Below are 25,977 nucleotides of genomic sequence, written 5' to 3' on the forward strand. Positions count from 1 at the left end.
GGGTCTTAAGTCTGCTCTTGAAAACATAAACGTTTCTTTACCTAGAATAAATTAGTTAATTTGATTCCTGTTTAGAAAGACTATCAATGGCAAAAATCAAAAAGGATGAAGTTTCCCATGTTGTCTTTAATTTCGCTCACTCCAAATGTCCAAGCATTCAGTTTACACCCAGTAATATCATGCACCCTTTGAAACAGAGATTGCAGTGCCATCAAGCGGCAGAGTCTGAGATTGCAATGTCATGCAACATTTATCTCAGAGGTTTCACTACATTACATCACTATGTTGTTGCAAATCTACATTGACCATACTATAATTATAAATAATATATACATTCTTTAACAATGCCTGAGCAAAGCGATGTCAGATTCTTCTCTGAACTCTTGAGGCGCTAGAGAAAGGGCTTATAGACTTTAAATTGTACTTGTATTGTTGTTTTGTCTGTTTTTAAATGTGTTATATGGACATCTTTGAGTCTGAAATAAATCTTGACTGATCAATATATTTGAAAATTGTGCTTCACTGTTAATTGTGACATTACTTTAATTTTTATTTTGAAAAAATAATAAGAATTTATTGCAGAGGAAAGGCCTTTGTCGTGGCACATTCTTTAAGTCTTCGTTACCAGTCACTTCAAGTGCCTCCCTGCAGTAATCATAGTTGTGTCAGGTGAGGTGAGCCATAAAGCATTACATCTAGGCAACCCATTGCTTCAAGAAGAATGCAGCGCCGCACAGTGGTTCAATAGGTTAAAAAAAAAGTAACATAAAGCCTTGATATATCCTTGATACATTTAACAGCTTAAATGTGATGAGCAACGCAATAAAATAGTTTTATTAATGTCATTTTCATTTAAACTCTACTTCCTATACTACTCAATGTGAGAGAAAATAAGCCAGGGGTCATAACATCTTGAATCAGAGTAAAAGGTTGGACCTATTAGTAGTTTTGCTCAAGGGCAAACACCATTAAGTCAATTAGCCGCGTGTTCTTTGTGCGTGGACAGGCGTGTTTAAAGGCGCTGTGTATGGGCACATAGGGCAGCACGGGGGGGGCAGCATGGATGGGCAGCAGGGGGGGTGGGCAGCATGGGGGGGGGGGGGGGGGCAGCATGGATGGGCAGCAGGGGGGGAGCAGCATGGATGGGCAGCATGGATGGGCGGGGAGCGACAAATATTCCCAGCATCTTTTCCATCAGGGGGCGGAGCTACGGAGGCGGACAGAGAGATGATGGTGATGCTGATGCTGAGGCTGAGCAGGTGCGCACCGCGGATGTTTACTGCGCGCACTCGGGTCCGGCGCGACTCCTCACCGCAGCCAGCCTTTGACGCCGGCAAATCAACACATATCGATCTTACCTGAGAGCCTTTAGTGCATTTTTTTTTAAACCCCGTTATTTCAGCTTTCCCCTGTCTTCGCGGCGGTGCGGATATCCAGGCGCGAGGTCCGCCGTCTGTCGCGATGCTGCGCGGGATGTGATGCTCCCAAAGCGGCGCCGCGGCCTCATCATCAGCCTTTCCGCCTGGCGTTATTATTATGCGGGAAACAGGGGGCAGTGCACGGAGAACAGGGGAACAAAGCACCAGCCGCAGCAGCACTGAGACGCGCGTACACACTGGCAGGTTAGTGCATGCGGCTCCCAGGCCTTACGTTTTGTTCTTGTGGATAACATTTGCACTGACGCTGACATTTTACATCACTGGGGCCTATTAATAGCAATTTGCTTTAAGATGTATTACGCGTTTGAAGCAATCCGTGGCCACTTTCCCGTGTTATTGAAAAGTCACAGGCAAAGTGTTCATTATAGATCCTTACCACACCTTCTGCCTCACCATTACAAGCAAATTAATGTCATGGCTGGGTCCAGGATGCGTTTGTAGGTTGATTGAGTGATGTGGAGTAAAAAAATACGTCTGAGAGTAATCGAATCGTCTCAGCCCAGTAACTTCGCCAAAAATAGCGTCTCTATAAAAAAAAAACTGTGGTGTTGCCGTGCGTTATGTCACTTCCCTAGAGGCCAGATATGTCTCAGCTGGAGTGTATGAATCTGTGTTTTCTGCATGCATGAACTTGTGTCAGGACCATCCCCCAAATACTATACATAGAAGAATGGGTGTGAGGGGAACAGCGTAAAAAAGTAGCCTTCTAATAGACATTGGCACCAAAATTATAGGAATTAATTTAATGTTGGCGGGTAATTAATAATGTGCAATACATTTTAGGTTTGTTATTTTATGCCACTGTGAGAATAATTTTGGTTTGACTCTTTAGTCTGATAAAGTATGTGTAATTGTATTAGATTTGAGATAGGTTATACACAATTCCCCTTATTAAAATGTGAATTTATTCATCTTTTTTTTAGCTGTCTGTTTTCACCTTTTATTATATAGTTTTAATTCCAACTAGTACTGAAAAGTAGTATGTGCACAGGGAAATTAATAAGTAATATTTACAGTTTGTTTTGAACCACAAAAGTGCACATTTTGCCATTAATTTGTCTACCTCCCCTAATATATAGCTTGAATGTTGTAATCCTAATTGAATATTTCCTCATTTCTCTTCCATGTGTCTCCAACCACACTTGTGCCCCCCCCCCCCCCCCCCCCCCCCCCTGCAGTCAATCATGGTGGACCCTTCGGAGGCAGAAGAGCAGACCAAGTGCAAGAGTCCGAGCGTGGCAGCTGAGGACCCCCGAGTGGCCGACCAAAATACAGACGACGGCGACGGGACGGCAGAGGAGGACGGGGACGCCTGTTTCCAAACTCCACCCACTGGCAGCGCTGAACCGAGCCCCTGCCACACTATATCCATTCCAGAAACCCCGTCGCCCCACTTCGTCCCGTCGCCACAACCCCCGCCACAGAGCGAGCAAGATCTAGGACCCAAACTGCACCTGGATCTGTACAATTTCGACTCGCCAGCTGCCGAGGGAAGTCGCTACGTCCTGACCAGTCCGCGTTCCCTCGAAGCATGTGCGCGATGCGGGGTCAAGCCGGTGGAGTTGCTGTCGCGGCCCTTGTCGGACTTTGCCAGAGAGGCTCCCGGGAGGTCCATGCGGGTCGCAACCGGGTTGTTTGAGGTTTACGAACGGGATAGACACGCCAAGCTGAGGCAGTGCAGGGAGGAGAGGGAGAGGATAGTGAGAGAGGAGAAAAGGAGGATCCTACAAGCTGCGGTTAATAGTAGCGTGTCGCCTTCTCCGGAGAACAAAGCGTCGCCTCCGAAAACAGTTACAGTTATCACACCACCGGACAGCGGACCGACCTCAAACGTGACAAGTCCAGCGCTAAAATCCTCTCTTTCGTCCAAGCCTTCTGTCAACTCTCTTAGCACTTCTCCGAAAGCGACCCAAAACGGCACGGCCAAAATTGGATCTACAAGCTCTCTGGCATCTTCGAAAGGAGGTTTCCAAAGATCCAGGACCAAGTCTACGGAGCCAGTCAGACTGACCCGACAAGGATCCACAGGTCCTCCCTTGTTTTCGAGGAAGGCCTCTGGGGGTAAAACTCCTAATACATATCCCAGATCGACCCCAAAACCACCTGCTTTTCCTAGAGCGAACACAACGCTAGCATCCTCTGTGTCTAAACCAGCTACCACTCAACAAAATGGGGTAATAGGAGGACATTTTGGACAGCATAATGGACATCTTAAAGTGCGAGGTAAAAGCCATTCACTGGAGTCGTTGCATAAGAAAGTAGATCCAATTTATTCGTCGACATCTACCAACACAACAAACACATGCACCTCTTCGGAGTCGGGTGCGTCTTCTTCCTATAGTTGGGACGGAACCAGAGATCACTGGCCTAAGTTTTCCAGTCCTAGAGCGCGCACATTAGCGACATTCAATTCCCTAATGGGACGAAGTCTAAGTTTGGGAGATCTAAGCCACTCCCCCCAGACGACTCAAAAGATCGAGCGCATTGTGAAGGAGGTGAAAAGAAGAGGTCTCAAAGCGGTTTCGGAACGGGACAGGAAGATAGCGGCGTTGATGCTAGCGAGATACCAAGAGGAAGATATCATGAGTCAAACCAGATTCGTGGCGCATCTCCAGTGGGACAGTGAAAAGAGGATGGAGGAGTTTCGGAGGGAGCAGGAGGACAGGGACAAACAGAAGGCGGTGCTGCAATGTCAACGAGTCTGGCAAAATCAAATATCGGTACGGCAACGGCGACTCAGCCAGCAGGACCGCGAGGATGCGGAGGCCAAGCTGAAACAGGTCGAGGAGAATGAGGAGAAGTGGAAGGAGTTGGCAGAGCAACAAGAAAAAAATCGTCTGTTGAAGTTGCAGCATGCAGCCAGAGAGGAAAAGCATAAGAAAGTATTACAGGAGCAGAACCTTAAGGCCTTAGAGGAGGAGCGAGCCGCCATGTTGGAGCAGGAAAGGTTATTGTTGAAAGAAAAGCTGACCATAGCGGAGCTGAAAAGGCAGGAAAAGGAGCACCAAGCACAAGAAGAGCGACTGGGTTTGAACAAGGCGGAAAGGAGAAGACACGCAGCCATCATCCAGGAGATCGCGCGCAGAGAGGAAGAGGAGCGGGAGGAGGCCCGGAGGCAAGCCGAGGACAAACTCAACCGATCGCTGGAAAAATACGAACAGATTGTGGAACGCAGAGGGCAGGAGTTGAAGGAGAAGGCCAAGCGAGAAGAGAAGCAGATTCAGAAAGCGCGCAAGGCTGCAGAGAGGCGTGAGAAGATTCAGCAACAGCAGTTCGCGGCGAAAGTTAAAGAGGCGGAAAAGAAGGCCCAGCACGCGGCGCTGGTGGTGGAGGAGCGGGCAAAGGAGAAGGCGCTGAAGGCGGTGCAGAGCCGACAGGAGAAGGAGCGATTGCAGAAGCTCAACAGGCAGAGGGTGGAGGAGGAGGAGAGGCTGAGGAGGCTGGAGCTCATGCAGTCCATCGAGAGGAAGCTGGAGAAAAGCGAGCAGATTTTCAAGGAGAAGAAGGCCGTTTTGGAGAGCGCCCGGTCTGTCGCGCGAGCGTCGTTCCACGTGCGGGACAAAGTGAGAGAGGAGACCAACATGCGTACGTTCGATAAAATGGCACTAGAGGCACAGCTCAAAGCGAGTCTAGATGATAAATAAACTACAGACCATATTTCACCTGCCTTCACCGTCAAACAGCTTTACCCTATTTTTCCAACTTCAGTGTTTTTCATACCTTAACCCTTAATTTTCGTACTTTTTTAACATTATAACATGGCCGTAGAGCAGACTTTAGCTGTATGAAAGCCAATGCGGGACATACTTCATTATGGATGAGTGCATAACAGGAGCGTCCGGTACAACACACTTCCACTCTGCCCTCTCCACTGGCCTGAAAAATGCACCGTTGAAAAGACCTATTGTTAACCAGGAAGCACAAGTCCGGGATACAAAGCTTTTAAGAGTCCTTCTGCAGGGCACGAACAAGCTAAAAAGGGAAATGGCTTGACAATGTGCCCTTGGGCAACGTTTCTTAATGACATGATGCAGTGGGCCGCCTCTGCAGAGAAATAGCCTTGAACCACTCACTCAAAGCTGACGATGCAAAGAGCCTCGTGCTGCTGACCAATCAACATGGGATTTCACTTTCTGCCAAAATCATTTAACACGGCAAAGGGCTCCCACTGCAGCAAAGAAGGGCCCGGAACCGCTCCAAGCCAGTGTTTCTAGAAATATGTCAAGGTCGATAACAGGTATGACTTTTCTACATTTGTGCTAATCCCCAAAGTTTATTTCAGTAATCACCAGTAAAATGAAACATATTCAGAAGGGCAATAGAAATAAAAGCGGTGCTAAAGCAAAATGCGATAACCACACACCACAATGTTTTGACTGGAGTAACAAAAAAGGAAAATACAGTTGTTTTTACAGTGCGTAATTATCAACAAATGTAAATCCATAATAATCCATAAAAAAATAAAATGTAAATTCAAATAAAATGCAATTATAATATATAAAACCTTAGAAAAAATTAATACTTACTTACTAATAATAATAATAATGTACATATTTCTTAGTTTAGGCGCTTAATCCTTAGATATACATCCCAAAAATCATGGCTTTAAATAAATTAAATATGCCACTATTATTCAATTTTAAGTGAATGAACAAATCCATTAATTTACAGTAATCAGACTGACAGTCAAACCCATTTATTATATGCATTCAGAAAAATAATGCTTTGCCAAAACAACGTGCAAGTTGTGATTACTGTGATTGTAATACTATTTATAACGCTATTTAAATAAATTAGTTCTTTAATAATATATCTATTTCTTTGTGTAGCTGCTTTATCTTTAAATACTCCCCAAAAACCTTTAGCTCCAAATAAATGTACTTATCTAAATGTTTTATTTATGGTGATATAAAGGATAAAATTGAGTGAATTAACTAAAAACCTGCAATGTTTTATTAATCAATTGATTAATTTATTGTGTAATTTATGCTTTTTTCCAACATTTTGAGGACTTTTTCCCATTTATAGGATATAGGAAGATTTTGTTCTAAATTGTTAATCGCTATGGCAACAGTCCTAGTTGCTCATCTTTCTGAAACGCATGGATAGGCTTATTTGTATTGAGCTACTGAAACAGCGTTCCTCTATTCTGTTCCCATCTTCATGCTCACAAATGACCAAAAACACATCTTCGTGCAAAATCCTCTGCATCTGCATTAATCCTGCACCGTCAGATTGAAAAGAAAGAGATGCACGTACTGGCTTGTGCCCTCTGAGCCCGCCGTTGCCATAGTGATAAAGGGATAATACAGTGGGCAGTGATTCACAGAGCAGAGAACATGATGTGATGTGCACAGCATAATTTTGGTGTTACGATTATTGTGGGGGAAAAACAACACGATTTAACAATTCTTTACGATCACTGAGATCACAACCAAACAACAATAAAATCTTTAATTAGAAAAACACATACTGCAACAATTCATCAGGTTTGTGACGAGGAAATCAAACTTTTTGAATTACAAAATAGAGTTAATGTGGCAAAAACAGCCAGATGAAAAAGTTACTGTGTTTTATTTGCATTTGTGCTTTGTTTCCAGATGCTCTAATATTTGCACAGTAGAAACATGTACACTTTTGTTGTACACTTCACCCCGGAGAGACTCTGGAGACACAAAGGAGCATTTAGCAAGCTTTATTACATGGGTTATTTGGCGCTCAGACCCCGGCAGTGGTGCAGCAGTGGACGTAGATAGGGTGGAGTTAGGTCTTCCAGGCTGAATTTACGCTAGCTTCATTACTCCACTTTGTATTGTGCAGAAAAATGACTTAAGATTGTTGTTAATTTCACTTATAACAAAATACTGTAACTCATGATATTACAGCTATAAATATTAATAACCATAACATTTTAAACTGTAAATATTGTAATAATTATTGTGATATTATTGTTAATGGCCATGATAATTGTGCCATGTTTGCTTACACGTGGATTTGATTAGTGATTGATTTAATACACAAGGAGTCAGAATCCAGTGGACTTTTCACTAGTTTGTCCCAATTTAAGAGTGATAATGATTTACTAGTGACGTTTGCTTGTTCTCTCTGGTTTTACGGACAAATAGCCTTACACCATAACCAGACTGGACAGAGCAGGGCATTATATGAACAGACAGGCTTAGACCCCGGACTGATGACGCTCAGATTATCCACAGACGATGACACTCATGAGAGGCCGGTTTAAATGTCACAGACAGAGTGGTTAGGTTTGTTGTGCGGCATATTGTCAGACAACGCTGCATCCATGAACATCATAATTCAATTTATTAAGGGTGGGACAATGCAGAATTACCACAAGAACGAGACAAGGCGAGATTTTGACATAATTCATAATAAATATGTTAAAATGAGGCTCAGTTCACAATTTAAGGCTCACATTTTTTATTTATTTTATGTTGTAACTGTAGAGCTGCTTTTTAAAACTTCTTTTAATGCTTTTTTTTATCCAAGCCACATGTAAAAACGATTTAAAATGATTAAAAAATTAAGTTATTTTTCCTTGTGAGGACAATCTGGTTGCAAATTGATCCCACAAGATTATGTGGCATGAAATCTTTATGTCGATCAATTAGTGACATTTTTTTGTAATCTGGGAACGAAAAAGGACATTCCCTACAAATAATCTTAGCAAACTACAACTTCAAGTTTAATTTTGCATGACAGCGATCTTCATTTGTGTTCTTTGTTGTGTTCTTTTGCTGTCAATGTGTCTAGACAGCTATTCCTTATTCCTCCTAATCCCTTTAAAATACCTACGATTCAAGAAGCATTCACATTCTCCATCTGATCTAGTTATTTCGTTGCAGATCCTGGAGGTCGTCATCATCAACCATCAAACCAAGTCCCTCTAAACCACAGCTTTCAAACCAACACCGAAGTGAACTCGTCCCAAATGAAACTACGTCCATATCATCCGCCAAATTATCATTTTAGTGCCATTTTTGTGCTGCTAAAAACAACAATCTGATTCTGTCTCACCCTGGAGCGAACCATAAGCCTTCTACTACCTACGCAGAGATGACATGTAAAGGTTCAGAAACAGCTTTATCACTTAAGGCTTGTTGTCGTTGCATTGTTGGCTCTCACATCTCCCCTTATTATCATTTTTTGTGTCACTGTATCATTTGTAGATGGTCATGATATGTATTAAATGCTTGCTTTTAAGATATATACGTGTTATCATCAGAGAAAGACATTCAGGTGGTTAGTGTTGATGAAGTTTATTATTTCATTATTCCTCTGTTACAAGCCAAATTTACAGTTTCCTGCTTGTCTTTAAAACTACAGAAACAACACGATGCTTGCCGTCTATTGTATTTGTCAATGATCGGAATGTAACTTTATGAAAATGTATCAGTGTTAATTTTGCGGCGTAACCAATGCTTGTTTTTTATTCCCCACAAAGGCAAATGATGTTAAAATGTGCCATTCGATATATATAATTTGGTGAAGGCGGCCAATTATGCAAGCAAATGACTAAATATTATTCTGTCAGTTTTTAAAATGAACATGCAAACTGTGAATAAACCCTGTACAAAACAATGTGTGCATACAATCAAAGAAAAATAAAATCATTTTTTCAAGATACATTTGCGTTTACTGTTTTGTTAAATACAAGTAATACGTTTGTCACAGTATATACATGTACATTACACATTTACTATATGTGAACTATCCTTTTTAATGTAGATTGTGTTTGGTTATTTCCCAGTCTTTCTATTTCTGGTACAGTAAAAGACTAATTCCAGCTAATTAAAGGTGCACTATATAGGCTTGTTTGTTTCTCCTGGTTCGTGTTGGAGCAGATCTGAAAGTGTCCCCACTGTTTGAAGTGAACTATAGCAGTTTAAAGGGTCTGAAGCAAGGTACTAACTTCCAAAGCAGTCTGGCCCGGTCCACTTTAGCTAAGGAGGGGCAAAGCATCATAGTGAGATTATTGTGTCACTTTTAGGGTGGAGGTTCTGCTACATGGGTGTCTTCATGGATAAACTATTGCTTTGCCTGGAATGTCCCACAGTATGACACTGAACTTGTATAAAAGAAAAAAGTGTTTGTGCAAACAAAAAACAGACGTCCTCAAACCCTGTCTCTCTCTCATGAGGCGAAGTCTGTCTGTCTGTCTGTCTTCCTCTTTGAAAACCAGGGCCGCTTGGCAGGGTTCAGATAATGTGGAAAAGACAAATTTCCATCCACCAATGGGTATCAGAGTGATGAAGTTCTAGCAATTAAGAATTCAAAACTAGTTATCGTATATTTTAGAAAATAAAAAGTGTCCTGCTGAATGTCCTGCTGTGGAACGTTCCAGTCAAGGCAATAACATCTCCATGACAGCCACTCAGCCAGCAGGCGAACACTCCACCAGAATATTCACATTATGCACTTTTACAGGCAAAACACCAAACCAAAGTTCTTAGTTGTGTTTCAAATCAAGTTAAAATTATGCCCATTGAAATTAGAGGGATTTGAAGTCTCCAGCTCTACACATCAATTGCAGAATTGAGTGACTTAACTACTGTTTTTTTGAAGCCACAGAGCCTAGTTACACATTGGTCCCGTTGGTGGCGTCTTTGCGGGTGATGATCTTGTAGACACTTTCTCTGAAGCTACTGTCTGAGGTGAGTCTTCGGGCCGTCGCCTTCAGCTCCTCCATCTCATAGGCCTCGTCGTCGGCCAATGCAAACGACTTAGAATGTTTCACTGTGCAACAACAGGGGGAGGGAAGAGAAGTGTGTACATTTAAGAGTAGACACGAATACAGAACACCAAAAGTAGTCACGCATATGAATAGTGTTACCACAAACCAAGCCTCAAAATCCAATAGTTCCACATGACTTACACCAGTGTCGTTTGGAGGCCCTCCTCTGGATCCTGCAGCTCTTTATTCTCCTGGCTGCAGCTTTGTGAAGATACACCGCGTTCTTCATGATGGACGGCAGCTTTGCCTCGATCTCTGCAGCACAAATGCACTCCTCGAAAAACTCTGCAACGACAACATGCATTTATCACACTATTCATATGTTTACATTTGCTCAAGGCTAGTTCTAATACATTGCCATTTTAGAGTTTGATTTTGAGAACTGACTGTGTGATTCTTACAGTTTATTTCAAAAGCAGTGTGATGAATGTAATAAAAGAAACTGCACATTCATTCACACAATCTATATCAAGCACGGTGTAAACAATTGGGCTCGTTCATTGAGCTCGATTGCTTTTGCTCTTAACATACATTACAGGTATCTTACTGTATTTTGTTTTCTAATGTCCCATTATATTCACTCTTCACTTTGTAATGCAGAGGATCCTGTACATCAGCGGTTACCAACACTTTTTGTGTCAATATGAATCTTTTTACCAGTGTGGCTGCAACGATGAATGGACAAGTCGACTATGAAATAAAAGCGTAATATTATTTTGATAATTGTAATCATTATCTGGACTGTACAGACTGTCAAACACATGCGAAAAGACTTAATGTAATAAAGGCAGTGACAATATTAATCAAAATGTCAAAAAAGAATGAACAATTTTGGATATTCATCAATGACACATGTTAAAGTTCAGTCGCCATCACGTTTCAAACTTTAATTGGTTGAAAATTGAATTAAAAAGTCTCAAAAGAAGTAATTGGTTGATAAGTGAAAAAATAATGAAACTAAAATAATTGTTAGCCCTATTTGCCAATTTTCTGTGAATTGCACAATTTATTTTTTATTATATTTATGTCCAAAATCATCCTATAAACACATTACCAAACATGTGAACTTTACAGCAGAGAACATTTTATAATAAACCACTTTTAAATTTCACATTCTTTTAAATTTCATAATTCCACATACCCCTGGTCAGTGCTCTCGTACCGCTGGTTGGGAAACATTGCAGTACAGTACATAAAAAAAGCAATGCACGTTTTGTCCAGTGGAGGGCAGATTCCCTATAGACTACACTATAACCTTGTGTACATCAGAAAGAGCACTTCCTTGGATAAGTGCATGTTTACATTCAGCAGTAATGATAATCTGCTTCTATATATATAGTAGCCTCGATGTAACACGACTCCGGTATGACATAAACCACTGCAATGTTTCATCTGTGTGTGTCAAACTCACTCCTGAGCTGAGTGACGTCTCCCTTCATCTTCTCGTCTTTCTCTTTGCTTCGGTCCAAACTGTTCAGTCCTCGCTCCAGATTCTCCAAGGCCTCCTCGGCCGACTTCAGCCTCCGTTCCAGCTCCATCCTCGACTCGATCTCAGCCTGAAAAACACAACACTTCAATTTTTGTCTTTTCGCTCAGTGTTAAAAGTAGTAACTTGCTCCTTGTCATTCATTATTTACTTTATGACACAGTTTTGGTTCGTATTTGTACGTCTTTTATGAATGAAATGCATCTAATGTTATATGTAGTTTATGTCGACAATTTAAAGCAGAAAGTCTTAACATTTCTCAAAAATAATGTAGTAAAAACAGATGGTTAAAGTCTACGCTTTGGCTGTATAAGTATATTCTGTACCTGTGTTAAAGTTCAGTTGAGATTATTCTTATTTGACAGAAGTAGAGAGTTTATTTTTTAGCTTTAAACTTTTCTTTGCTTTCTTTTTAGTGTAGTTTTCATAGATTAAGACTTCAGCATGTTAATATGGTTATAACTTAAGGCATTTTTTAATTACATGATGAGACTGCAGAGCAAAAACCTTTTTCCTTTTTTTTAACAGAGGCAAAAAAAAGTTCACATGTATTTTTTACGCAGGTTGAAGCACTTCAAAAAGTAGGAAAAGTTTATCAAGGATACATTGGCTCAAAGGTAAATTGATACTGATACAAAAACAAGTTTCTGAGGTTTCTGAAAGATTTGATACAAAGATGAGATTCAGGCAGCTTTTCAGATCATTTAAATCCAGCTTTTAGAACTTAACACTTAATTCTTCTCCTTTTTGGTCAAAAACATATAATATATATGTGTTGGCACTTAAATGAAACTATATAAATACAGGAATAACAGGTAATAATAGTATTAATAGTAAGTACAGTGCACAGTTTACCTTGAGCTCTGTCTCTGTCTGCTGTTTGTCGACTGTGAGCTGAGACAGAGACTGCTGCAGAGTTTGAGCCTGAGACGAATAAAACTCCCTTTCCTGCTGCAGCACCACCGACCTCTGCTTGTTCTCCTGGAGCCTGGAACATAAAGTCAATTCAAGTCATATGTTTCATCTTTGGAGCATATTTTTCTCCATTACACCTTGCAAAAAAATATTGTCATATAGTTGCTTCTCAAGCTGTTGCGGTGACATCTTTATCCCTTGTTGATTTAATTCATAGTTTCGTGATTAGCAGGAGTACGTAATCACTGCAGCTTGTAATTGAGTTTTCTTCATGTTAAGTGTACAAAAAGAATGAAGAGAAAACTACTGATAAAAACAAACGTGTGTGTCCAGTTATGGTCTTCGTGCATTAGCGCTTCACAGTCAATATGCAGTGCTGTAAAAATCCCACTGTGGAGCTGCCCGTCAATGCACCACTTGTTTTATGATCAATACACATTTCCACTCAGGCCTCTATTCTAGTACCATTAGCAAAGGCCTGGCCAGACCTCACGGCATGGAGCTTTCACATACTTTGGTCTGACATTATCAGTATATCATAGCTTCTTACAACGTTCATTTTGACCATTTTTGATTTAGTTTTAGTTGCATTGGTCAAGCTTGTTGCTCCGTGGAGATATTATTGCTTTGCCGTAGTGCATGTTTCATTGGGAGCTCATTGTCGCTTCATTTTTACGCCTTTTTGTCAGCATTAGTAAACCAAAATATTTAGTCTTTACTGTATTATCGTCTTTATAGTATTTTTATGCATTTTTTGTCTGCATTAGTTCACCAAAACGTTTAGTCTTTATAATATGATAGTCTTTATAGTATTTTTATTATTTTTTTCTGTCAGCAGAGATATATTATTGACAACAAATATGACTAAATACATCAGTGTACAACATTGCGGTCTTACTTTTGTTCGGCCTGGTCTTTCTCTTTGAGCAGCACCTTCATTTGGTCCTCGATGTGTTTGAGGTCCTGGAGCAGAGCTGTATCGACCACTTCTTCTTCAGCTTCTTCGAGTTTGGATTCTTCAGGATCCTCGGTGTCTTCCTGCGCGTCGTCCTGATGATCGTTTGCGCCAAGCAGCTCCAGTGTGCGCTGTTTCTCAAGGGAAAGCTCCTGGAAAATGCAGCCAGACTAGAGTTTTATCACACTAAAAATATAATGTAACTTAATGTAAAAGTATTGCAAGTGTTCAGCATACAGTTGTCTGATTGGACCATGTGTCGGAATATGTCACATAATACAATTTAGTCAGTATTCTGTGACTACATACATTTTAAAAGTATTTGTCCCATCACTACATTAATAATGGTTTCAAATAATCAGCATTTGAATTATGACTTATACAACAATCAGTAGGATATTTAACGGCCTTGCTACCTGTAAATGAGCAAACGTCTTTCTTTTTCAAATTAAAACATCTTACAATACAATAAAAAGCAGCGTAACTGAAAATGGTCGACATCAAAGCACATTTGTCGACATAATACCTCAATAGATTTCTGTAACATGACCGTGAGGCTGCCCAGCTCCTCTTTCTCTCGCTCCACTCCTTTTAAAGACTGGGACGTTCCCTCCAGGTCTCTGCAACGGACAGGTACAGTAAATTGGATTGCGTTAGAGGCAGTCCATCATTCGTGTGTAAACAGCATTATCATAGTTGAAGTGTCTCTGAGTCCATTTAACCAAACCCACCAAAGACATCATCAAAATACCATGGTAACTTTCTTTTACAGAAGATGTAACGTAAGATTTAGGGTCTTTCCATCTTGAGCGGGATGAATTAACCTTTTTACAGCACTTATTTGGCCATTTTTCTATGTTAATCATCCTCACAGAAGCTATAACATATAATAAATATACAGAATAATATACATAATAGTCAAAGATTGTACAAACACCATATACTCTCTTATAGTTAATCATAGCACTACTCTCATAGTTATTCATACTCTTATAGTTATTCATAGCACTTAGGTTTGCATGACGCCTGCATTAAGGGCAAAGGAACTGTATGAAGCCAGCAGCTGACATAAAATCATAACAAAAGAATGAATCAAAAATACTTTACTGTTTAATCTGTTCTTGCTCTGCCTTCAGCTCCATCACTACCTCCTCATATTGCCGCTTCTCCTCCTCCAAAATCTGGTTTAAACGCTCCAGCTCCTGCCACACAAACCGCACACAAACACGTTTACGCGAGTTCCTCGACTTCTTGGCGCACGTCGATGTCTACAGTCTCACCTCCCGCTGTGCTCTCTGGTGGCTCAGCTCCTCCGTCTCCTCCATGAGTTTATCTAGAGGAAACCACAACCAAACACCATTGTGAGCGGAGAAAAGTATTTATTATAAGGTGCGTTCAGAGTTGACAGATGTACCCAGATACTCTTGCTTCTCTTTGGCGAGCTGCAGTCCCTGAGCCTCCAGACTCTCGATCATGGCCTCGCCGAGCTGAGAGTTCTTCCACGTCCTGGAGGTTAATGCAATACACAAGTTATTCACTGTTACTCATCAAATTTGATTTATTTTGGCTTTGACACCATTCTGTTATAAGCAGTGATCACTAGATGCACTTGCACACGCATTATTTATGTTTTATGTGGCATAGATCTTATAAATGGACCTCAGTTGAGGAGTAGAATCAATATAACGTCATTATATTGCATATTAAATGTATCTTTCATTAATACATAGAGACAATTCAAATCACTAGTATACACATGAAATAAATGAGAAAAATCTGAAAACATAATTCATTTCTCTAACAGTGTGAGGCATAGGCAGATAACATATGTCTAATTCAAAATCAAATTCTAGAAAAGATATTAGGGATGTCATGACAGTGTTACAGTTGTTACAGTGTTTTAGTGTTACAGTTATTGTGAGGAAAAACACCACAATTTAACAATTATTCAGGATTATTGAGACTGTGACGAAGCAACAGATAATCTTTCATTTTCTTTCATTCCTGTGTTAACATGTTACTGTTCCTCAACTTTGTGACCAGCTTTAAACTTTCTGAAAGACAAAGTAAAGTCAAATTTGACAAAAAACAGCCAGATTAGAAGTGATTTACATTTAGGTCTATGTTTGGGCTATAGATTGAGGCTTAATTTAGCTTCTAATAATGTCACAATTATCATTTTATGGTTCTCACGGTTATATCATGACCTGGATAGTGACAACTAATGATTAACCTAATAATCGTGACATCCCTAAAAGATATTTATTTGTCATGTCGTTCTTGCTTACACTTTTCCCGACTCCTGTATCATCTCCATCCACTGAACTTGCTCTACTTCAGACTCAGCCGCCAGCACAATAGTCCCCTGAAAAACGAAAAACATTTAACATCACCAGACACCGACTTAGGCTCCTTGTCTGCAGTGCCTCAAATATTTGGGTGAGTAATGTAATAAACTCATGCTCCAGAAATGCCATATATACTGATGTTAATGTTCCATAAAGGCCCCACATGGGAGCCTCTGTCTGTGGAGGGAGCCCCCTGCGGGACGCCCCTGGGAGGTGTCATCAGGCTCACTGTACAGCAGCAGGGACCTACTCCAGTTTGAAGACGTAGATATTTGATAGATTTGTTTAACACAGCACTGAATCTTCTAATGTTTATCAGAATTGGAATCGGTTTTATTGCCGTTGTCAGTGAACAAAATTCACAAACTAACAACTTGCTTCGGCGTTAAGTTGCAGCATAAAACAATAATAATTTGAAGACCCACTTTTGTTCAGTAACAAAGTGTGTCACCTGAGCACACCTAACATGTTTACAATGTAAGGGTAAATACAGTTCAACTTCATGACCTACATTTCAAACTACTGGCCTATACTTACTGAACTGTGACATGATTTATTTAAACTATATTTAAATGTATTTGATTCTACACATATATTATTTTGCATGCCCTTATTTTGTCTATCAATAGTCGCACCAGCCAAAAAATGCATAATAGAAAAGAAAATAACACGTATAAGTCGCACTGGAGTATGAAATGCAGTTGCGAGTGTGAAAATTACAAATAATATCACATATAAGTCGCTCCGGAGTATAAGTATATAAGTATAAATATAAGTATAAGTCGCACTCCGGCCTAACTATGAAAAAAGGTGCAACTTATAGTACTTTTTATTATTATAGTACTTTTATTGTTATTGTTTTATGCTGCAACTTAACGCCGAAGCAAGTTGTTAGTTTGTGAATTTTGTTCACTGACAACGGCAATAAAACCGATTCCAATTCTGATAAAAATTAGAAGATTCAGTGCTGTGTTAAACAAATCTATCAAATATCTACGTCGTCAACACACAACATTTCATCCAAAAGGTCAAATTACCTTTAGCAAGCACACGTTTCTGAGTTTAAACATTCTTTATAACGTTAGGACACAATCTGGAGATGGGTCCCTCTGCTCATGAGGAGATGTCCCAGTGGCAAGGATGGGTCAAATGCAGGGGACATATAACCTTAACCGCTGCAGTGTTACCCTCTTTGAACGATTACACCTCAAGTTTCAGTTTGTTTGTATGTTTTTTTGTCTTTATAAGCCATTTCTTGTAACAAACAACTACTTCAATCTGTTTCTTGTATGTGATATGGTGCACACATTTCTACCTACACAATTAAACAATGTTATTTTATTACAATTGGTTAGTCGCCTCAGTCATTATACATCTTTTCCTTGTTTGTGTGCGTGTTTTCTTACACAGAAGTCTTCCAGGTGGATCTCAATGGCAAAAGGCATTGCCATGTTCTCACTGGCTGACACCACACATCCACCCAAAGGAATCACTCCCTAAAACAAATGACGTTTTAAGTGCTATTCCATCCAGAACATTTCTAACAGTTAAAGAAAAAATTATATATATTCACTCACTTTTGGATGGATGTTGAGGAACCTGTTGGTCTCAAAGCTCCTCTTCTCGTTTTCAGCATAGTAAAGCAGAAAACTGTCTTTGATGATGAAGAATCTGAACCAAGAGACAATGTTAATCAGTGTTAAAAGGTAGTTATTGTTAAGCAGATTTAGGTATATTTATTATACAAGATGCCAGTTAACAACATAGTTCAGAAAATAAATCCACCTTACAGGAATCATATAAAAATTATCTGTAAACATCCGCACTGTTTTTGATATTTTAACTTTAAGGGGATTTGACTATGCATTAACGTAACGAGAGACGTAATAGATTCTGTTTTTATGTATACTAAGAGCTTTACAGTGAAAGTAGCTGCCAATTCAAGGGTAAAAATCCAAAATGAGACCAAAGCTTCCAAAGCTCATCAAATGGACTCAGGGCTCGAGTGGGGGGGCACTCAGGGGTTTAAAGCAGCTCTACAGGTTTGCTGCAATGTCCTACCCAAGTCTCATCCCCATTTTTAAGCTGAATTGTCAAAAAATCTCAATTTAAAAACTGTCCAGATGACTATGACTCCTCTCTATCAGACTATTATGACACCTTTTCCACCATATCATGTAAAATATACTTATATATCCAATTTCTAATGTTTGTGGATTTGATTTCTTTTGATTTATTGTACAGTGACTTTTCCTTGTTTTATTTTTATTTTTTTACACCTGTAGGCTTTATTGACAGGACAGTGCAAATTGTCTGATCCGGATTCAAACTCATGACACTACCCACATGGCAGGCATGCGTGTCATCCACTCGACCACCGAGCAACGCTCCAACATTTAAATGATGAAATGGAGGCATCCGTGAAAACAGGATTGTAGCTTAGGGCTAATTTCCATCTGTTATTCCACTCACTCGTCATCACAAACACGCATTCATACACCAGTGGCCACACATACACATACACAGAGGCAAAGGAGGGTGAAGTGTCTTGCTCAAGGATTACATGTTGATTAGAGCAAGATCAAACTACAAACCTTCAGATTAGAGGGCGACAATTCACTGATCCTCGGCTACCTCTTCCACCTCTGCTATCTTCTTGTGAATATGTTTGATATTTAAACTATCTTTGATCTTTTTCACAGCATTTAGTCAAGGATCTGGGACAAAATCAGCACTAAACTTGAATCAGAACTTGATCGGGTCTAAATTTAGCTTAATTTACGGTGTTTTATTACAAACTTGTCCATCCTTTTAAGAAAATGTGTTTCACTTTTCAAACTATTATGCCCTAAATCTTTCATACAGTTATTCCAAAACAGCCAGAACTCTTTCAAACACAAGTTACAAGCTTGGCCTCCAGTCCACCTCTCACTCACCTGCGAGACCACTTTGCCGAGGGGCGTCCGAACGGCCTCTTCCACAGCACCCCATGAATCTGCACTTTGGTGCTGATGTCCAGCGCTTCAGAGTCCGACTGCTCCATGGACGACCAGGACGAGAGTAAAGAGTTTCTGGATGAAGAGGAGAACATGATCCGGGTGGGCTATCTCTACCCTGTCCCACGAAGAGACGGCGACAATCAATGGGAACAAAAACGACAGAGAATCAGTCAATAACAATTAGTCCAATAACACCCGATGGCGCACACACATATGGATGGAATAGGAGCATCCCAGTGCGTCAGTGTAGAGGAAATAAGTAGAGGTCAGTGCACTGGACACAACAAGCAGGAGGGAGGAAGCGATGGGGGAGGGACAGAGGAGATTTAGCTGTAAAATGCCTGGTCAATAATACAGCGCCAGTAAAAAGTCTTTGTTGAGATTACAGTATAGTCGTCTCCAGCGTAGGTAGTTGTCATGGAGAATTAAGTGTCTGGGCGTCATCGAGAGAAGAGCTGGGATAAAGAGTGAGAGTATCAGATTAATTTACAGGACATGTGTCAGAGCAAATGGGCAAGGGATTAAAGCGATACGGACAGATCAGCCCTGTTCCCGCTGATGAATCAGAGTTAAGCAGCAGACGGCAACTTCCTGCCAAAAGAGAGGATGGGTGACGATAGATCAGCAATATGCAATCAAATGAGGGTGCACGGTGGCAAAGGCGGTTAGGGCTCTTGCCTCCCAAGAAGGAGATCGTGGGTTTGATTCCCGGACCAGACCAACATCACATGGTTCTCACTCTAAATTGGCCCTTGAGAGTGAATGGCTGTCTGTAATGTCTTTGTGTCAGCCCTGCGATGAGTTGGCCACTGTCCAGGGTGTACCCCGCCTAAGGCCCAAAGTCACTGGGATAGGCTCCAGTCACCCGCAACCCCGAAAGGGAACAAGCGGTAGAAAATGGATGGATGGGGCATTAGATAAAATGACAAACTCAAATTATGAGAGGAAAGAAATAACAAACAAAAAAATAATAGGGTCAAGTTCAAAAAGTGGCATCTTTAACACAAAAAGGTTTATGTTTAATGAGGAAGCAGCGTTTTCAGAGTTTGGGATCTAAAAGGGAAGAAAGTAACAGCATTTATGTAACACAAATGAGATAAACAGGAGGAATCAGAAACATCTTAATTCGTTTTAAATTGTAGGTGTGGGCTTAAATGCACTAAGAGAATCTGAATATCCAAAGCACTAACAGTTAATTTGTGGAGTAAAAGTGGTGTTTGGACGTTAAAGTTTGAAAATAACACTTTCTATTTATTGCAAATTGCCCGAAATCTTTGGACTTTGCTGTTAGTTGCTGTATTTCTGTGTTAATATGTGCACAAGTGTGTACAATTAGGAAGAAATGAGATCATATGCTGCCGTTTGCGTGACATTTCAATGACCTGACAGCTCCAGAATTCAGATAATGAGCAGCATTAAATGACAATAATTCAGCAGAAGAAAATAATAACCTATTAGTTGTTCAAAATCAAATTCATTATTTTGCTTAAAGTGTATTACTTTCTTCTAATTAATGTATTTTTTGCGTACGGTGACTGTAAAATAACAGGATATGCAGTAAACTGTGCAGTAACCCATAAACGCTGTGATGTTAACTTCAAATGAAAGCCACGTTAAGTCACCATTGTTGCCCTAAGGGAGAAACTCATGATCCAAAACATAAACTGCTGCAAACATTACAAACATTTTACCCTAGACTCATATAATTAGTTTACAATGAATTAGACATAATAGACCTTGTCGCACCCATTAGAAAATTTTTAATTTAGTCATCATAAAACACAATGCTTTACGACTTGCAATAACAATCAAAGTGTGGAAATAAGGCAAACTCGTTCAGGAATGACAATAAAAAAAACTGTAAAGTAAAACTGACATAAATGAACTGCTTCAGAGTCAGCCCCAGTCTGCGCCAAAAAACAAAGACGCATTTTCCTTTCACCTAAGACAACCTTTTCTTCCCATTTTAGATTTTTGATAAATGGTTTGGCACATTAATTGAATTTCAACAACAACAAAAAAACATAGAATTATAAGACCACATTGAACCATTTTTAACGCAGAAGCATTTTGCCAATTGTTTCTCACGTAGTTGTATTCTTATCTTATTTGTATAGTCTATTTTTATATGCATTAGCACACAATGGGGCTGAATGAAATCCCTTTAGCGCTTGTTTTTTTTATGTCTAAAACATTGCTATCTGTTCCATTGAAGGGAATTGTAAGATATGTAGTTAAAACTGTTGTACACATAAAATAATCACTAATAACAATTACTGTGTGCAAAAACAGATCATTAAAGTCCCAAAAAAGAAGTTAAAAAAGAGTGAAATCTTACATGAGTTCCTTTTGGAAGAAAGAAGTTTTCTGTACAGTATAGAAACAGATTTACATAACAGAGCAATATTAACAATATTCATGTATCCTGATCAAATGTTAAGTAGTTTATCAATTAGTTACAACTAAAGTTGTGTTAAAGACACTTAAAGGGAGGGTATGTAGAATTTGTATTTCAATTTTAATAAATATGACTTGTCCCCAGATACAAAGTTACTAATCAAATCATGATAACTATTGTAATGACCAAGATCTTGGTTATAATTTGGTGTTTTAGTTCTCAAGGCAATTATCTAATCAGAACAAAGTATGAGGCTCACATGAGTCTCTCATTTGGGTTGCCAGTTCCTCCAACTAAACCCCATCTGGTTTGTTGGTTTGTGGCCTCTCTGATCTGAAAGGATCTGATCTGAAAGGCTTTCACATGAGGCACAGCCTGTCCATATACTGAGAGGTTAAAGCACTGGCAACACAGTTCCAGTTGTGATTGTAGTTCCCTTTTTAAAACATCCAAGGGCACAAGCTACATACCGTCCCTTTTAGATCAGAGATGCACACCACACATACAACAAACCGTCACTTTCCCCATTCGAGCCCAGGTTTAATTAAGACGTCAATGTTTAGACTTTACTTAAAAGACGTGATACAGTTCTCCTGAGCCAATGGTCCCTATGGGGAGGTAATGCCCCTTCATAAAAGGCAGGTCATTCGTTCACTCAACATCCATTTCTATACAATCAAGTCATTTCTGTACATGTACTTAAGGATCTGAAGGAGCAAAGAAACTTAAAACTTAAACATAATCTCAGAATTTGAAGCTGGTGGAATTGAGTCTCGTCAGAAAGACTTCTAGCTAAAAGCATTTCTTAAAACAGCCGTAAGTAGCAATCCACAGGGGAGAGGTTAGCGACTTTCTAGCTTTGACAAGTTCTACTTTTGTCTCTAAGTTGTAAGCAGTTACTATGGCACTTCAATATCATTACAGCTTCATAAACATACAGAGTCCAGTCAAATCTAGCTGTATTCAAATCAAGGATGTTTGCAGACACCAAAAAAGCATCAAGACACGCTCATTAGCATAAATCTAGCTCAAGATTGAGTCCACTTTTCACTGGTTAAAATTCTTTGCGTGGCATGTAAGGACACACATTGTAGTCTTTATCAGCAGTGAGAACATCCTCTGTGTCCTTATCGTCACAGCAATTAAGTTTTCCACCGGACAACCCAGCAACGAGATACATTTGATCAACAAGTCCGTTTTCCTTGTTCCATCTTTGGGTCTATAAATAGGTCCTAATGATGGTGGCCAATCGACAAGACCAAGGGAATGAGGCAGCCAAGAACCAGCGCTGCCACCTCCACTTTGCTCAGTCCCTTGCCTCCGTTGGGTCCATTTGGGGAGTGGGAGTGTCCTCCGCCGCCGACCTCGGGCAGGACGTGGACTGTGGCTACGTACAGGAAAGTGCCAGCGGAAAACAACATGGCAACTCCTGTAGCGTTCACGTCTGACAGGGCTTCTTTGCTGCTCTGTAGGAAGAGAGACAAAAGTGTGAATACACCCTTTTCCCGTGTGTGAATGGCCATCTTATGCTGCGTTCAGACCACGGCATCCAAATTAGCACCAAATGCACCAGTTAGACGCCTGTACATTTGAATCTTTGTCAGGGTTTGTTTTGGTCCATCTACTGGATAATGAGCGTAATATTTGATTGGTTGCTACGCCGCACCGGCCGGCTAAAGTTCGGCTTTGTTCAACTTGTGCACTTAAAAACGTCCAAAGTGTGAGATTTGCACTTCTCAAACGCTTCGAAAAAATGCTAGACAGTCTGGACGCACGTCTACATAGACTTTGAATATAAATTCAACACCTTGATACTGTGGTGTGAACTCATGAATAAAACGTCATGTGCTAGTGTGCTTAATGATTTGGTATAAGTTTATAAATAATTCCCTTCCTAATTAGGCCTATACAAATTTTGAAACATGGTATATTGAGACAGAAAATAGCACACTAAACTATAATACTAAAATGATTTTATGCGACAGACACAAGTGGTAAAACTTTTTAAAATGTGAAATGTAATTAAAAGGCATGAGCTGCCAAAACATTAATAGCAGAATTAAACAATTATAAGTCATTATTACCGGTGCAGGGGTTGGGGTGGGTTGTTATAACACACATTAAACTAAATCTAAGAATATGAAAATAATAATAAAGATGTGATACATATTTAAATGTCGTCTTGGTTGCGATTAAGTGTTTAGCATGTGTGATGAGATGTATTTTGTGTGTGTGAAGGAGTGCTGGGCTGTAGCCCGATATATTGGACCATTATTTGCACTTTTAAGCGTATCAACTATCGGTCTTAAATCTCCAGCAGAGGCCGATCATTTGTTTGGGCCAACCAGCTGCCTGAAGAAAATGCATAATGCAAAGGGCAGTGTACGAAACATCACTACACTGCTCTCTTACCCACTTTGTAATAAAACAGTTTTGTGCGTGTTTTGCAATAGATTAGCAGAAAATGAGTTTATATAATTTGGGAATCAAAATCAGCCCTACATATTGGCCCAAACATATAAACAGAGCTTATCGACTATCTCTACATAAGACTTTTTGCTGCTGCTCTGCCACCTTACTTCAACATCAACACTGAGCAATAATTTATAATTAGGAAATGTATGGGGTTTGGGGTGGCATTGGAGATGTATACCAAGTGAAAGTATTTTTAAATGGTGCAAATACCATGTTCCAACAGTTATGGAATTATGAGTGGGGATATAGGCTGGAAATGTTCCACACTAAGGTTGTTTGGTGAGCCTGCCACCAGAGGGGAACGCCTTATTCTTTTCTTCTTATTTGTTTAATGTATTGCCAACTCCTTTAAACAACTAGTTAATCTGCATACATTTTTTGATTTGCCCCAGATGTCCCTTCTAGTATTTTGTACTTTGGGTCGTTTGGGCTATTTACCTGGCTGAGGCCAGCAAATGTTAGCATGGCGAGTACAGGTGCAGCCAATGCAAAAACCAGGAGATGTTTGCGAATGCGATTCCGTTCAAGACCGGCGTGCATCAGAAATGACACAAGGCCAAAAGCTGCTGGAGCCTGAGAAATACAAGACAGTTATATTAAACTTGTGATATTTTTACAGGATGTGATGAAATGAATGGCTCATTACCTTGTGAAGCATGATTGCCACAAATACAATGAGCTGAACACTGGTTTGAGAAGTGGAGGCTGCAGCTCCCAAAGCCACTCCATCAGCTGCAAGACAAGAATATTTACAGTAACAATGTCAAACACAAAGTTAGTTCATTCATTTTTAAAAATCCCACCTGCAGCGTGGACCACAAGCCCTAATGTTGTGGTGATTTTGGAGGCAGCAGCTCTCCCAGCTTCTGGATCTAAACCAAGAAAATTAACATCACTTTGACTTCCAGCTTAAAATATTCACCCAAAACACTTACCATCAGTGCTGTGTACGTGAGCACTGCCAATTTGGTCGACGAGCAGCATGAAGACAAAGCCGAGCACGAGGGAGACTCCGATGCAGGCGTGGAGCTGTTCGTGATTGTGCTCATGTGTTCCTCCAGCCGCAAGCGCTTCCACTGCCTCAGCCTTCGCCTCAGACACTTCAACCACTCCAGACTGAGCATGGCTGTGGTGCCCTGTGTGCAAATACAACAAAGCTCAACTAAATGTGGAAAACAAAGATACAAAATTGCGGTCTAAATATTTGCACTTGAGTATTTGCACAGTAGGCTACTGAGCTTTGCCCTTTGTCACTAGGGGTTCAACTACTAAACAAATTTTGTACGAACCCAAATAGTGTCTGACAACATATTAATCACCAACCGAGTGGCAATTGACAGGTTAATTACCGTTTGTTTAATTTTTAAATGTTTTTATGTGTTGACAGGGCACCCCTTAAAATAAGAGCTTGCTTTCAAGGGTCCCCCACGTATAAATAATTTCTGAATTTACGGTATAGATCTTTAAAGTAATTAAAATGTGTACCTTCAAGTATTTCTTCGTAAAGTGCATGGACTCCTTCGGGAATTATAACAGCCAAAGCAGTTCCACACAGCAGCCCTGCTCCCAGCACTGTGACAAGCTTCAGTTTCTCCTGTTAGAAAGTAAAGTTAGCGAAACAAAACAACTTAGTGAAGATTTGCAAACATACAATATACTATGCTGTATGTGGAATAAAATAAACCTGACCTCTGAAAAGTTGACAGCCAAAGGTATTGTCCCGGCCACATAACATCCCACCAACATGGCCAGGGAAAACAGGCTGATTGAGCTGAAGTCGTCCATCTCTGCTCTTTCTTCTGATTAGCTGCAGAAAAGACGAGCTAACCCAACAAAACCATCAAAAAATAGCTCTATCTAAGAGAGCATAGACGCGGATCACGACGAGTTTAAAATCATCCCCTTGAACAAAACAATTGCCAATGAGATATATGAATTTGATTGAAGTTCTTGTTTGGTTTAGGTTTAATTTGTTCTGCTCCACGTTAGCTAAACACAACGCAGAGCTCGGTGTTCAGGCTAAGCTAACCAGGCTCACTAAATATATACACTCACTAGTCATCCATTCGAAAAAAGTCACGGTGTCATCTTCTTATAATGTGCAAATGGTACAAAACAGTCAATTTGAATGAATGTCAAAATTGGAGAAACTTCCAGAGGTATTTTGCAGCTGTAGTTAGCCAAAAAATAAAAATAACAGCCTGTTT

General features: G+C 40.1%; 3 protein-coding genes across 4 annotated transcripts; 1 reads left to right on the plus strand and 2 right to left on the minus strand.

Moving 5' to 3' along the window:
• The first annotated feature begins 1,437 nt into the window (after positions 1-1,437).
• ccdc177 (coiled-coil domain containing 177) lies at positions 1,438-9,078 on the plus strand. The gene is made up of 3 exons (XM_072457420.1): positions 1,438-1,622; positions 2,618-5,676; positions 8,306-9,078. Exon 2 carries the CDS (start codon positions 2,624-2,626, stop codon positions 5,081-5,083), a length of 2,460 nt encoding a protein of 819 aa, XP_072313521.1. The 5' UTR covers positions 1,438-1,622; positions 2,618-2,623; the 3' UTR covers positions 5,084-5,676; positions 8,306-9,078.
• Positions 9,079-9,965: 887 nt separating this feature from the next.
• plekhd1 (pleckstrin homology domain containing, family D (with coiled-coil domains) member 1) lies at positions 9,966-19,174 on the minus strand. Of its 2 annotated transcripts, none has more exons than XM_072457421.1 (13): positions 18,835-19,174; positions 17,476-17,569; positions 17,305-17,394; positions 15,839-15,915; positions 14,965-15,056; positions 14,831-14,883; positions 14,658-14,752; positions 14,077-14,170; positions 13,494-13,702; positions 12,536-12,668; positions 11,606-11,750; positions 10,336-10,479; positions 9,966-10,196 (listed from the first exon to the last, which is right to left on the minus strand). In XM_072457421.1, exons 1-13 carry the CDS (start codon positions 18,987-18,989, stop codon positions 10,039-10,041), a joined length of 1,539 nt encoding a protein of 512 aa, XP_072313522.1. In that variant the 5' UTR covers positions 18,990-19,174; the 3' UTR covers positions 9,966-10,038. The 2 variants fall into 2 exon arrangements, with proteins under 2 accessions (XP_072313522.1, XP_072313523.1); XM_072457422.1 differs by having other exon boundaries at positions 17,498-17,569; positions 18,835-18,891.
• Positions 19,175-20,640: 1,466 nt separating this feature from the next.
• slc39a9 (solute carrier family 39 member 9) lies at positions 20,641-25,958 on the minus strand. Its single transcript, XM_072457766.1, has 7 exons — positions 25,460-25,958; positions 25,256-25,364; positions 24,706-24,906; positions 24,574-24,642; positions 24,417-24,502; positions 24,209-24,343; positions 20,641-22,761 (listed from the first exon to the last, which is right to left on the minus strand). Exons 1-7 carry the CDS (start codon positions 25,553-25,555, stop codon positions 22,528-22,530), a joined length of 930 nt encoding a protein of 309 aa, XP_072313867.1. The 5' UTR covers positions 25,556-25,958; the 3' UTR covers positions 20,641-22,527.
• Positions 25,959-25,977: the final 19 nt, after the last annotated feature.

The sequence above is a fragment of the Eucyclogobius newberryi genome, unplaced genomic scaffold (assembly GCF_026437365.1).
Source record: "Eucyclogobius newberryi isolate DKJ021-1_F unplaced genomic scaffold, fEucNew1.0.hap1 SCAF_21, whole genome shotgun sequence".
NCBI classification, from domain to species: domain Eukaryota; kingdom Metazoa; phylum Chordata; class Actinopteri; order Gobiiformes; family Gobiidae; genus Eucyclogobius; species Eucyclogobius newberryi.

What these genes read in the sequence shown, in the direction of transcription:
- ccdc177 (XM_072457420.1), top strand. Translation starts at nt 2,624, where the DNA reads ATGGTGGACCCTTCGGAGGCAGAAGAGCAGACCAAGTGCAAGAGTCCG.
- plekhd1 (XM_072457421.1), bottom strand. Translation starts at nt 18,989, where the DNA reads ATGTTCTCCTCTTCATCCAGAAACTCTTTACTCTCGTCCTGGTCGTCC. An exon ending in TCGGCAAAGTGGTCTCGCAG is followed by an intron (nt 17,570 to 18,834) that starts GTGAGTGAGAGG and finishes CTCTTGGTTCAG; the next exon opens with ATTCTTCATCATCAAAGACA. An exon ending in TCCTCAACATCCATCCAAAA is followed by an intron (nt 17,395 to 17,475) that starts GTGAGTGAATAT and finishes CATTTGTTTTAG; the next exon opens with GGAGTGATTCCTTTGGGTGG.
- slc39a9 (XM_072457766.1), bottom strand. Translation starts at nt 25,555, where the DNA reads ATGGACGACTTCAGCTCAATCAGCCTGTTTTCCCTGGCCATGTTGGTG. An exon ending in TTACGAAGAAATACTTGAAG is followed by an intron (nt 24,907 to 25,255) that starts GTACACATTTTA and finishes ATTTGCACACAG; the next exon opens with GGCACCACAGCCATGCTCAG. An exon ending in CATTTGCTGGCCTCAGCCAG is followed by an intron (nt 22,762 to 24,208) that starts GTAAATAGCCCA and finishes CTCTTCCTACAG; the next exon opens with AGCAGCAAAGAAGCCCTGTC.